We start from the raw sequence: 14,270 nt of genomic DNA on the forward strand, positions 1-14,270 counted from the left end.
GCATTAATGAAACAATCATTTTGTCGGAAGTTGGCGTGATACTGTGACAAAATTACTTTGTTTATTTGGCCACGTCTTCGCATTGTTTTGTTTGTGGAGTATTCAAACAAAAAGCAATTTATAAATCGCTGAAGCTCTTGGTTTTACAAATAATGTTAACGCTACCGAAATGCCTACTTTAAAATTGAAAAAAATGTTGATGAAATACTCAGCAGCATTTGTCAAATTAACCAAAATCTGCACTCGCCATAAAGTATTTTTTTTTTACAAAATGATTACTTTTTCTTACAGTACAACGTATTTTTAAAAATCTAATAATTTCCTTTATTAAATACGATGGTTTTTTACTCTTTTTAAAGGATGCAAAGCGAGGCTCAGAACTCGATTATGTTATTGCCCGGAAAAACCCACTGTTTCAAAAACCAGTCTACCTCGAGTTATGGGTGAGTTATATACGAAACACATTTAAGCAAACTACTATGTGGATTTCAACTTTAGGGTTCGCCATTATTTGCTATAAGACAAAAGATAATATCTGCTGAGACAACGGAAGGCACCGTTTTCCTTTTGGGGCCATTGGATTTTGAGAAGCAAGCAATGTACCACTTGACCATTCTGGCCAATGTACGTCTGGATGAGTAATTTGAATGATTATTATATGTACCCCCTAATGCATATTCGATTTTAGGATGCATATGCTGAGCCTGGACAAGATGGACGCAATATCGCAGGCATGGAGATTGTTGTCATTGTGCAAGATGTGCAAGATCAGCCACCCGTTTTTACTTTGGCACCACCGGTTACAAAATTACCACCCGGTATACTATCAGGCGACAAGGTGTTTGAATTTTTTAAGTCAATTATAAAACATAACCTTATAACTATCATTGACATTCAAAGATATTGCAAGTACATGCAGAGGACGGGGATAAAGGAAGCCCGCGGGAAGTGCGATATGGCTTAGTTTCTGAAAACAACCCATTTACCTCATTTTTTGACATCAACGATACCAGCGGTAAGTGCAATCTATTAATCACACTATGCAACAAAATAAAAAAATAACGAATAGAAATAGACACCAATAATAAAGCTAGTTTAGCTACATCGCAGATTACAACTAGTTAAAAACACAGTTTCAATGAAGCTCTCGAAAATTTAAAATTTTTTCATATTTAGACTAAAACATTTTGGCTTATACCTAATATATATCTTGGGAGACACATGTTTCATATGTGTCGAACTTGTAGCTAAATATACAAATAATTAAATTTATAAATATGTAATTCTATAATAGATGAAGACTTTAATTTAGATTTTCTTTTTATATGTAAAATGTTATGAGCTCTTAAGGAAAAAATAAGTTGTGTATTTAGGAATGCAAACATTTTTAAATTATAAAACTAGATAGAATACATTTTGTAGGCAAGGCAGAAGCCTTTTTCTGAGTAAAAATGTAGTTTAGCTTAAAATTAACCTGGAGAAAATGTTTTTTATGGATCAACTTCTAGTGAACACGTATTATAATTTTTATTAATTCTCATTCTTTCATTCGAATCAATAACTTTAAATAAGATGGGTTGTGTACGAAATATGAAGTATTTTGAGTTATGCAATACTTTAAAAAATACGCCAAAGTGAATATATATAGAACAAATTTTTATTTATTTGGTATCTAGATACATTTTCAGCCGAACTATTACTAAAAAGCATAACGGCAAACTATAACAAAAAAATGTACCACTTTTTGTGTTCCTATTCTGAGAATGAACCAAAGAACCGGAATTAAGCCTGAGGGACAGACAAATATAATAGACATTTACATACCATACGAATGTATAATATGTTATGTTCTATATATGGATATGCCATATTCTGCATTTTTACATACAAATGGCTATTGTAAACACTTTTTTTCATGCACTTTTTTTTTTTTTATCGATTTTATGTGTGAGACTGACTGCTAGCACAGAGTATAAAAAACAACAATGCAACATCAAAAGATTTTAACATAGTTACTACTGCAATCAGAGAGACCAGCCACAATCCGGTCCATCGTTAGACTCGTTAGATGCCTGAGCTCATCTTATATGTATAAAAGGGAGTATGTATATATATGTACGAGTATGTATATATGTTGCGAATAAGTTCTGAAGTGCAATGTGGGGCTTGGTCCGCAAGGTTTTTGCTCTTCGCTCTTCGTAGTCACAATCAAGTCACAATAATTCGCGTTTGAGCTTCCTTGTTTCGTGTTTCCTCTGGTTCATTGCCAGTTTTTTGATGGCAATGACTCTGTCCCAGGCAGAAATTGTACTTGCTGTAGACGAGCTCGAAAAACTTCGTGACTTTGCCCAACTGAATCTTTGGCATGTGTTAAGGGGCATTGTGGTAGGCTAACTTTGAGTTCGTCTTCTTTCACAAAAAAATCGGCAGCACCTTGATGCATCGCCATGGAGTTAAGCCCCAAAACAAACAAATACAAACAACATCCATCTTTTATGTCGCTAATAATATACATAAATGGACATACACATATAAAGAAGTTCACGCAAGTCAGACGATATATGTACGCAATACATGCTTTAATACCCAAAAATCTGTACATTTAACTAAAAACTAATTGCTACTTGAATAATCGAAGAGCATACATAAAAGTTTACATTATTTATTATATTTAAATTTCAATTATTATTATTTTTATAGTTATTTTTAAATTGTTCTTCAATTCATAACTAAATTAGTGTAATTTATAGCTTCTTCTTTATTGTTATTTTTAATATTATTATATTAAGTTTTACGTGGATCTGTTTTGCCAGTGTAGAAAGCTTCGGCTTGCCGAGAACCGATTTATTTCTTGTTTAATATGCATTACTTAGTTTAATGTGTTCATAAGATGCATACAGGTGCAAAATAAAGTAAATAAAAAAAAAAGAAGTTTCCCAAGCCTTTCATAATTACTTTTTGTTTTCGTTGTCTCTTGACGAGGCAGCCAGCCTTAAGCAAAAACTAAAATGAGAACATTAACGGCATACCTCTATTAGCATGTGAGGCGTCTCTCATTATTCCCTTGCAGAGTATTATAATATTGTCGTCAAGTACCTAAGGAGACATCCGCCACCCCATAAAGTATTCTTTTTTTTAGCTTATTCCTTTACTTGTGAATAACTTTTCCCATGGCTGTCCATTTGAATCTTATATGCCTTTCTGGATAGGGTGTTTTTTTAAGAAACATTAAAAAAATGGTCAGAGTGTACAAGAAAAACATTCTTAATGTGATCTCATGCCACACAAAATACTCAATGCATATATCTGAAGGCAACAGGTTTACAGTAAAAATAATCACAAGTAGACCATAATCTTGTAAATTTGATTTTAATTTTAATTATGATTGCATCGCATTGCAGGTGAAATCTTCTTAAAGAGACCGATCGAAGACATTGCGGCCATCACGCACGTGGGCGATCCCGTCTTGCTCACCGTAATTGCGGAAGAAGTTAAGATTGGTCGTGACGAACCTCCAGCCATGGCTTCCACGGTGCAATTGGCGTTCTTTCTGCCGGATCGTACCAATTCACCGCCCTATTTCGAGAATGATCAGTAAGTATATACACTCAGCAAAGGATGAGCGAGTAAGCCACAAATGAAAATAATACCCTTTCCGAACTATCCTTAGTAATTTAAAATACATTTTGCACTATTCTTGTGTTGGATCTTTTTCAAGTTTTAGTTTAAGTTTATTCGTAAGTTTATTCTTCTTACCATTTACACAAAAGCGCCAGGCAATGAATGTTGTTTTCGCTTAGGTTTTTAGCCACGACTGATTTAACTGGCAGAAGACGATTAAATGAGACTTAACAGAAGTTAATTTTCTCAATATGGCGAAAACTAAGATTTTCTAGAGTGTTAAAAAAAAAATGGGATGTAAATACGAAAAATTAAATCAGTATATTTGCTTAAGCTTTCAACTGATTTACATTGTTTTACAAAATCATCTAAAATAAAAATCCTTCTGAAAAAGTTGTTACTTGTTTTAAGATATAATTTCTAAAAGAGCAAAGAAAATTGTTCTTAAAATTAGAAAGACTTTCTCTTAATTTAAAGTAATATTGACTTTTGTTCCAAAAGATATTTCGAATAAACATATAAAAAGTGGAAATAAAAACATTTATTCAAGAAAACAACAAGATGTTCTAAAATGCATAAGCAACTAATAAAATTAGCAGTCTCGGTTTCGAAGTTAGGGCCTTGATTTAGTTTTCCCTTCATTATATGAGTTTATAAACTATCTAAAATATTGTGTATATGAAATCTTGAATACTATGTTTAATAATATATATAACACAAAAGCTAATGTAAGAATTCTGTGAACAAATATAAAAAAAAAACATGCAATTATAAACCTTTTTCTAAATTTTTAGAAAAATCACTAAAATGGTGATTTTCTAAATCTCAGGACATTCTATTTATTTTTTTTTTTTCGACTCAAATATGCAAATAAATTGTGTGCTTTAAAACTGTTAATAATATGGTATGGAACACGAAAGCAGGTCATTGTTAATCGGCATTAATTTAAATTTTGCGAAGTGTGTCAGAGCTAAGAACAGGGTATCTAATAGAGGTATACATGTCTATATTTATTTCTAATTAGTGTACACTTTTCTTGCTGCACAGTGGCCCCATAGAATCCAAAGGGAGAGAGTGAAAAATGAAATGACACAATGGGTACAGTAGTGTCCAATACGAGGAGAGAGCTGCTGTCAAAATAAAGAAAACAAGATTGTCGCAATGACTTTGACTGAAGAATTAACATAAATTTTATATGTTTTTTTCTTTACTTCTTTCTTATTCATTGTTCTCACGCTCTCCAAAGTTATTTCTCATTACTCGCTGCATCAAAAAAATGTATAGACTCACTCAAAGTTTTAAATGCATTCATGCACATTGTTTTCAGAAACAAATTTCCAAATATAAGAAAAAGATTTTCCTCAAATTAGAGAGCCAAGCCCTAAATCGACAGTCCAAAAACTTTGGTGTTTTTTATTAATTTTTATTTATTAAAAAAATCATTTCTGAAATTGTGAAAATAGTAGTGAAATCTGCTCTCAATATATAGAACAACAAAACTTTGGAAATTTGTCAAATTTTTTCTAAATCTTAGAAAAGCCGCACTGCAATTTGGTAATGCAAAGCACGACTTTAAGAAAACCACAACCGGAAGGTTAGAAATTTAGTTTCAAAATAATAAGTTGAGGAACCATTGTAGCCAAGAGTATGGCGAATTTTTAAAACTCAAAACGATTTTTAATCTGTGTCTTGTGTCCAGTAAAACAGTCGATTTGGAGCACTCTTATTTATTTATAATCACACCCTAAAGACCACTTCAGTTGGCAAGCCCAACTCGAACTGAGGCTCGCGTTATGCTTAGGATTGTTATCTACTTAATGCTAATATCTTGTTGACAATCTCTTTCTTCCCGTTTGTTCGAGTAGCTATGTCTCACGAGTGGATGAGAATGCCTCACAGGGTTCAGCACTGACGTTCATCGATCCGTATGTGCCACGGGTCTACGACGACGATACTGGAAAGAACGGAGTCTTTTCACTGACATTGCTTAACAACAATGGCACCTTTGAGATTAGCCCAAATGTGGCCGAACGCAGTGCATCCTTCCTAATCCGAGTGCGTGACAACTCCTGGTTGGACTACGAGCAACGGCACTCGGTGCAGTTCAATATACTTGCCCAGGAACTAGGTCCTGCCACAAATCTTTCGGCAATGGTCAATGTGACCGTTTATATCAATGACGTCAATGACAACTCACCGGTATTCGATCAGCCGGAATATACCGTGGAACTGCCAGAGAACATGACAGTCGGCACAAAGGTTGTCCAGGTCCATGCAAGTGACTTGGATTCGGGTCTGGGTGGCAAGGTGCGATACACTGCTATCTTGGGTTACCTGAACACGTCGCTCAATCTGAATGCGGAGAACGGTTCGATAACGGTGTCAACCGATAGTCATGGCTTTGATCGGGAAGTAATGCCCGAGTACCACTTATATGTGGAGGCACGGGACATGGACGGCAATGGCAATCGTGCCCAGGTGCCTCTAATTATCAGGCTAATCGATGTGAACGATGAGACGCCCATCTTTGAAAAGGATTTGTACGAATTTATACTGGCAGCCGATTTGACCAGTTTCACAACCAGTGCAATTATACATGCCACAGACAAGGATGCCACGGCCCCGAACAATGTTGTGCGCTACGAGCTCATTCACGGTAATTACGAGAATAATTTTGTGCTCGACAAGGTAACGGGCGAGTTGACGGTGCGGCAAAAGATCAATCTTCGCTCCAAGAAGAGCGCCGGCATGCGAAGGCGCCGCGATGCACAGGACATGACCATTTCGGATGCTGAAAGCGATCTATTCATACTAACTGCTCGGGCCTATGACTTGGGAGTGCCAGTCCGGTTTTCGACGACGAGTATACGCATCTATCCGCCGGAGAGCCGAAAGCGCATCGTCACATTTGTGGTGCCAGGAAGCAGCTTGGATAAGCGAAAGACAGAGGAGACTCTCTCAGCCATAACGGGTGGCAAGGTCTTCATTCACGAAATACGACCACTCAGACCGGAAGAGCCGGGTGCCAAGGACCTCCTCGATGGTAATCCCAACATTAAGGAACGCAGTGTGGTCACTGCAACGGTTCTTTATGACAGCTCATCTGTCGTGGACATCTCGCAGATACAACAGCGACTCTCACAGCATAATAACTCCTATGCAATCATGCCACAAAACACGGCGGCCTCAGACGTAAGCTATCTTATATATCAGCCTGATTCCACCATTACCAATATTCTCAACCATCACTATTTGGTTTAAATAAAACAGCTGATTGCATAAATATACCCTGAACCCATTAGAAATTGGTTAAAAAGGGTATATCACTTTGTGCAAGCGTAAGTAACAAGCAAAAGAACGGATCCCATAAAGTATATCAACAGAAGAGTCTATATAGCAATTGTTATGATCGACTAATATACCAATAGGAAATTCCTATAGTTTAGTGCCATTAACAACATATAACATATATATTTGCCTCCGTTTTTTTACTTTTCACTGTCTATACAGGCCATTAGAATTGAGACCACTTCCTCAACTTTGAGTGCGCAACATTTTAAAAGAAAATTTAGCAATAAAACTAGAATATATATTACGTATATCGTAGTCGACCTCTTGTCTTACTTACCTTACCTTACTTGTCTGCAATGCCTATTTCCAAAATTTAATATCTTGTTTCTTCTTTTTTATATGAACCGTTTAAAATGGGTAAATGGTTTTGTGCAAATTAATGTAACAGGCAGACCGAAGCATTTCCGATATAGAGCAATGAAACAAATTTAATAAATAAAAAGGATTTAATTTCAATTTTGCTTTTGTTTTTAAATTTTCATAAATCATTAAAAAAAAATAATTTAATCAAATTATATTAGTATTTTAAGTAAAACGTTTAACATACTTGATCGATACGAAAATCGATAAACCATCGCAAATAATAATCGAATTTCTAAAATTCGCAGTATACTTTACGAATGTTAAATGTACAGAATGTTATCCAATATGGGAAAATACTTTACATACTGCAGATGCTCGAGAAAAAATAAGAAATGTTGATAGTGGAATCAGGCTATTAATGAATTGTTTAGCTAGCGACTAATGACGAGATTATCTTAATAGAATCTTACTCCCACGCAGACACAGTACAAAGCTGAAAATAAGGTTTTGTTTTGGCTGCTCATCCTGCTGGCCACTCTGGTTGCTCTGACGATCCTGATTCTGCTGATGTGCTGCATATGCTCGTGGTGTCCTCTGTATGGTGCAGCTACGTAAGTAACACGAGTGAGAATAACAATAATAGTTATTGTATCCTATGTATCCATCCCTTGCTTCTTGACTCGGTAACTTAGTCTCGGTATGTAACCCAATACAAGCCACATTAAAACTTGTCTGATATAAATAATATTTACACGTGTTTAGATAACAAAAATACAAAAACAGATACTAATCAATAGTAACGAATTGAGATAATAGATGGGAAACACAACAACTACGTCTATATCGATGACTTAACATTTTCATTCTTATATTTTATTCAATGTGGGTGGTAATTTCAAATTAAACTAAACTAAACTGAGCCCGAGTCCATCACAAAGGGACGATATGATTATATTTCCCAAGATATGATTGCTCTAGAGTATCGTATACCAAAGACTAAGTAAAGAGTTCAATGTAGTGAGGAATCGAAATACCTCTTTAAAGCTCATATCATTTATCATTGAAACATTGAAACACCATTCATTTGATCTTTAATTCTTTATTCTTCTCTTGTAGCAAAAGAATAGTTAATATCAGTAGAACTGAAGACGATGTACATCTAGTGCATAGAGAAATGGCAAATGGAAAACAAACAAAATCTGTTCAGGTAGATTTTGATCTATTTCAAATAATACACAGTACCTAGAATTATGCATAGTAGAGAGCTGCGAGCACACTTAGAAAAATGCAAATTCGCACTTTTTGTAAAAAATTTGTTCTTCTTTTTTTATTTGTCATTTATGTTACTTTCAAACATAACACTTACCCACAATTCACATTGGTTCTGAGCGCACATCCCATTTCCGAGTTTCTTTTAAGTATTATCCACCTTAGAAAACATTTTTGAAGGACAAAAAGTTAACATTTTGAAAAGTATACGCTTAATTTATAAATATAAAATACCGCAACTTTCAGGTCGCCGAATGGATGGGAAGACGAGAGGCCTGGTCAGCGGAGAAGCCATCAAATACGCGAACAAAGCCAACCCGCTGGGAGTTCCGGAATGGACATAAACAGCCAAACGAAAACTTAGAAATGGAGCACGCTGCTATTAATACCGATGGCGATGTTGTACGCCGTCCAGAATCCGCTGAATATCAGCAAAGACGCGTCCGCATTAAGTACGAATCTACATATACACTCAGAAAAAAATCCACCTGCGTTTTTGGAATTTTAGAAATAATTTCTTAACACCAGAAGGCATTTTTCCTAAAAGTAGACTAGCTCCAAATCGACAATTCCTAAATCATGGTGTTTTTTTTTTGGAATATTTTTCTTAAAAATAGAAAATGTTTCTAAAAAGTTGAACTGCAAACATTCAGTTATAGAAAAAATCCAAGCATTTATTTCTCTGCCCTACCCAGAGAAATGTACTTAAACAAAATGACTGTGACTGGCTATCTTAAGATGGAGACTTCTGATTTTCATTAAGAAACAATGTTTTCATATTTACTCATTAATATATTGCATTTGGGACATGATATTAAAGTTTTATTTTAAATATTTACAAGTCATCATACACATATATTATTGTCCAAGATTTTTTACTGTCTAAATTGTTTCTAAATTTTAGAAAAATCCACCTTGAAATTAAGAAAAGGAAAACCTGGTTTTTAGAAAGTCACATGTGAGAACACATTGACTCCAAAAGTTAGACAAATTCTTAAAATTGAGGGCAACTTTTTTTCTGAGTGTATCGTTATGATATTGGACTTGATAATATGATCCATATTTTTTAATAGAAACAGCCACACAGCCAAAGAAGACCCACATCATAGTTTCCATAATTCTAGAACTAATTTAATAAACGACCGTGACGTTTACATTGAGGACGTAATGGACGATCGGCGTCTGGTGGAAATGAAGGAAAAACTGACGCGTACAACGGAGAATAGACAATTGGAGAATGCACGTTTCAAGAACTACGACAAGGATGCTCGACAGATTGACGACGACTCGATGAGAAGGCACGAAATAGATCGTGGCAGCGATGTTGACTTTGGCACTGCACACAACAGTCTCAAGAATAAACGAGAACTCTTCATAAAAGACGGCAATGTCGAGATTCTACAGCTGATGACCAGGGACAAGACTCGCGACGGTGCTGCCTTGGACGATGATAATATTTACGTGAATGTGCCAATAAAGTCATCGACTAATCTTTCGCAGCCACAGCTGCTGATGGTGGACAATACGGGCAAGGAGATACTGATGCGGCGATTCATTGAAGAGCAGCCAGACGGAAAGCAGATTATTCGGGAGCATTATCATATTGTGCCAGGTGCCACATACATTCAGTCAATGCCCAACGAAATACTTCAGGAATCAACGCTAAAGGGCGATACGTTTCCCTTGGGTAAATCGGGACCAAATAGCATTGTCTACTCCCAAACGGAGCCGGAGGTGAAAGTCATTCACACCCAGTCCGTTCAGGGCGAAGAGGAACTAACTCAACTGCAGCCAGTTGTGGGAGATCATACGCTTAGCAACGAACTGGAGCACTCGCTGAAGCAACAGAATGCGCTCCTGCGACAGATCCTGCTCGAAAAGGAAAAACTCGAGACGAGATACACCCAGCACGAAATTGTCCTGGAGACCCAAAGTCTGCCGGGCCAATCGATGGCGATTGGAACACAAACCGATTGCGATGCTGGCACCCAAACCGAACCGACTGACGGCTATCTGGGCAGTTTGAAGGCCCGGAGAGCCCGGAGCGAAAATGATGATTCAATGTCCGAGGATGAGTACAAATATGTACGCTTCAGTCCACCAAATAGCCCCAATGGCATGTACTGGATAAAGCGTCGTCGTCCCAAAAGGCAACCAAAACTCCGGGGCAGCTCACAGCCACGGAAAAGAATAGTTATGGTCGAGGAGGTGAAGCGCAAGATAAGGACACCCATACGGGAGGAGGAGGAGGTCAACGAGGTAAGGAAACGTGTGCCGCCCAGAAAACCACTACGGGAAACCAAAACGAGTATTCTACGGAAGCAGCTAAGCGATGAAAGCCGTAGAATCGACGGTGCTGCTCAACACAAGGAAACCAATGGAAAACACAACAAATCCGAAGCCATTAGCCGAGAGGTATTAATCGAAATATCCGATTCTCTCGACGAATTCAGTAGTCCGAGAAGACAACATCGAACGCATCAGTACTACGAGAACATTGATGTTGAAGTCGATGAGAACAGCACCGAGTACTCAATTGACTCGGACGAGGGTGAAATTGTAATTAGGACAAATGTGAATCCATCTGGAAGAAATAGCTATGCTAAAAGGTCAAGCGAAACTGAGCAACCCCATGAAGTGCAGATGAAAACTGTATCCCACCAAAATAGAGGCATGAGCACCACTTCACCAACGGATATGCAACCTGATATACAACCCGAGGCTAGACCGAGATTATCACGTCGAGACAGTTCGAGACGTAGCCAAACCTCAACACGAATGCAAACGTCTTCGGAACCGCCAAACAGTCGTTATTCAAATTCCAAATACGAAATGACTCCAAGTGAAATTGGCCGAAATCACGATAATATTTCCAGTGAAATGAGAGGTTCGAAAAGATCCCTAAATCGCTATTATCAAAGTGAAACGGAACTGGGCGCTCACGATGAGCAAGCAAACGAACAGAAAACTGTGCCCAAGTACATGGAATGGTATTACAGTAAGAAGAAGACCCCCTCCTCGACGGAGTCATCCAAGTCGCACTTGTCACTAAAGAAGAAGAGCGCACCCGAGAGGCGTGTGTCGAAGACCCGTACAAAGTCAAAGCCGGAAGATTTAGCAACGCATGACGATGCGGGAAAATTCAAGCCGGAACCGGCTCCGCGAAAATCTCCGCCAAAAGGCAGTCGACTGCTGAAAGAGGATCGAGCCCTGAATAAGCAGCACAAGCCCAAAGTCGAGACTGACATCAATCATCCGCTCGTGCAGCATTCCGAGCACCGTTTCGAGCGTGAGAATGCACCGGAAGTGCCACCAGCTCCCACCAAATTGCCACACTACATGTATCCAGAGACACCGCCATATGCGACAGCAACAGAAAAGGATAAGGATCAGCAGAGGCACAAACCGAAGCCGTCGCCTATCAAAGAGAACGAAGTCAAGTTAACAAAATCGAAAATAAATCTTTATATAGAAGATCCAAATGCTGCCATCCCCCATCCACATCCAAATCCCCAGCCCCATCCGCAGCCCCCATCGCAAGCCCAAAAGCAGTTGAATGCCTCAACCTTAGAGGATGACCACGACTCAGGTATTGCCATGAACTCACTGATGAACAGCATGGGCCGTCGGAATCCCCTAGCTGAGAAGAAGAGCGTTTTTTCAATTGCTTACGATGATGTTAGCCGCGTCAAGAAAATACCATCGGGAGGAGAGTCTCCGCAATATTCATAAATGCCGGCAACTCACAAACGTTTAATTCGAATAACCAATATATGTGATAGCCTCTAAGGTTCGTTATATTTGAAGCAACTTGTATACAACGCCCCTAAAATACTACGCTAAATTAAGTCCATTAAGTCTTTCCTACGCATAAGGTATAAGGCATAAGTATGTGGATAAGGAAATTGCAACTAGTTTTAGTGCACAGAATACATAAAATAAGTGTATTATTCAGTTACAATAAGTGTATTATTATTATTAGTTGTATTATGCTTTAAAACCATCCACAATCATTTTGTACTCATTAAAAGTTATATAATATACAAAAAAAGAAAAACATAACAAATATTTATAGATATATCTCATCTTGTAAATTGATTTCCTTAATTTGCATTCAATTTAAATACACATAGTATTATGTACTTATTCACTTATTAGACATATTTTTCATTACTAAACTGTGAAATTTGATTTAAATCTTTTGTTCCTATTTGTCTACTCCCAACATAAAGTGATTGTATAGTTTATTTAAACATCTTAACACACTGCCATGCACTTAAGTAGGAACATCTTCGTTCCCACTCAAAAGATACAAACTATTTTTACATCTATTACAGAGATTATTGTATTCATGCCTCGAGGTATGGAACAGAGATTTCCAACCGCATTAAGTATAATTATATGTATATATTATATATATTCTTTATCAGCCATGTCTGCCCGTCTACATATGAGCATACACATATCACTGAGGATATTGCTCAAATATTAAGTTGTTAATACACAAATATCTTGAAAAAAATATGACAAACAAGACTTTCATTACTATGTATGCAACTATCCAGTTCTTGAATTTACCACTTCGTAGCAGCAAAAGCAATATAATTATTACTCTGTTATTGCTACTGCTGCGAATTTTGGCGTGGCAATTGCGAAAGAGTGAAATGGATGATCTTTCACTAAAATCTGCTCTGTCGATTTAACGAGCAATAGCAGTAGCAAGCAGGTCATAAAACTTACATAACGATTTAACGAATAGAAATAACAGCTTGGATAATAGCTGCAATAACAGCTTAGATAACAGCTCCGATAACAGGTAGGCGAATAAACGAGCAAATCAGCAATGCGATTGTTATAGCATTAGCAGAATATGTAAGTTCGGCTCTTTTTCTTTATGGTATTGGTCCAGCTACAAAGAGCAATGTACATTTTTGTATTGCTCTTGCAAATGAAAGAGCAGAACAGAGCGAAAGCTATTGGCTCTGCTAGTGCTCCTTTAGAGCTGTTATGGTTAGATGCAATAGAAAAACGAAAAAATATGAGGTAATTTAGCATTTCCAAGCACAAATATCCTCAATTAAAAAGATCTGTTTAAATTCATTTATTAATAAACAGCATTTTTTACAAATATCTTGGGTTAATTCAAAAAAATTAATACACAATTTAATACAGAATTTCCGATAAGGATTTCATCGAATATGCTCCGCTGGCCGCTATTTACACAAGTAAGAGTGCTGTAGTCGAGTGAGCTCGATTTACCCTGAATTCAGCTGTTAAATATATTCTAAGACTATTGGCAAATTTCCCTATAATACATTTTGCGTCCAAATGTGAGCTGGTCTGCAATTGCACTCATTTTTTATAGCAAGCACAGGCACTGATGAGTAAAAACAATCGAGCAGCGCATGTTTTTATTCACAAGCCCGAACTGATCCTAGCTGACTGGCAACAAACACGTACATATACATAAATACATACATACATATATACGTACACGCAATTGTAACGGGGTAACGGGGGTCTGCAGAATACACAGACATATTGACGCTCGCGTCTATTATACTGATGCATACAGAAAATGCTTGCATCTGCTGATAGAAATGCGATCAGTATGAGGATATATTTTCGACTATAACTTGGGTTTTTATTAACCGATCTTGACGATATTTAAAAAGTTTATCAATAATATGTACATTCTTTATAAATTAGAAGATTCTGCCTTTAAA

The 14,270-nt window shown here is 37.0% G+C and overlaps 1 protein-coding gene across 3 annotated transcripts; it reads left to right on the top strand.

Moving 5' to 3' along the window:
* The first annotated feature begins 569 nt into the window (after nt 1–569).
* LOC122322353 (cadherin-86C-like) lies at nt 570–12,471 on the top strand. Of its 3 annotated transcripts, XM_043214760.1 has the most exons (9): nt 570–624; nt 689–818; nt 901–1,015; nt 3,402–3,594; nt 5,487–6,813; nt 7,738–7,886; nt 8,392–8,482; nt 8,791–8,996; nt 9,618–12,471. In XM_043214760.1, coding segments are annotated over exons 1-9 (4,872 nt in total). In that variant the 5' UTR covers nt 570–622; the 3' UTR covers nt 12,277–12,471. The 3 variants fall into 3 exon arrangements, with proteins under 3 accessions (XP_043070695.1, XP_043070696.1, XP_043070697.1); XM_043214761.1 differs by lacking the exons at nt 570–624; nt 689–818; nt 901–1,015; nt 3,402–3,594 and adding an exon at nt 5,173–5,215; XM_043214762.1 differs by lacking the exons at nt 570–624; nt 689–818; nt 901–1,015; ... (1 more) ...; nt 5,487–6,813; nt 8,392–8,482 and having other exon boundaries at nt 7,791–7,886.
* The last annotated feature ends 1,799 nt before the right edge of the window (nt 12,472–14,270 follow it).

The sequence above is a fragment of the Drosophila grimshawi genome, unplaced genomic scaffold, assembly GCF_018153295.1.
Source record: "Drosophila grimshawi isolate 15287-2541.00 unplaced genomic scaffold, ASM1815329v1 contig_211, whole genome shotgun sequence".
NCBI classification, from domain to species: domain Eukaryota; kingdom Metazoa; phylum Arthropoda; class Insecta; order Diptera; family Drosophilidae; genus Drosophila; species Drosophila grimshawi.

Coding starts and splice junctions, on each gene's coding strand:
- LOC122322353 (XM_043214760.1), top strand. Junction 7,887..8,391: donor CCTCTGTATGGTGCAGCTAC/GTAAGTAACACG, acceptor CTTCTCTTGTAG/CAAAAGAATAGTTAATATCA. Junction 8,997..9,617: donor CAAAGACGCGTCCGCATTAA/GTACGAATCTAC, acceptor ATTTTTTAATAG/AAACAGCCACACAGCCAAAG.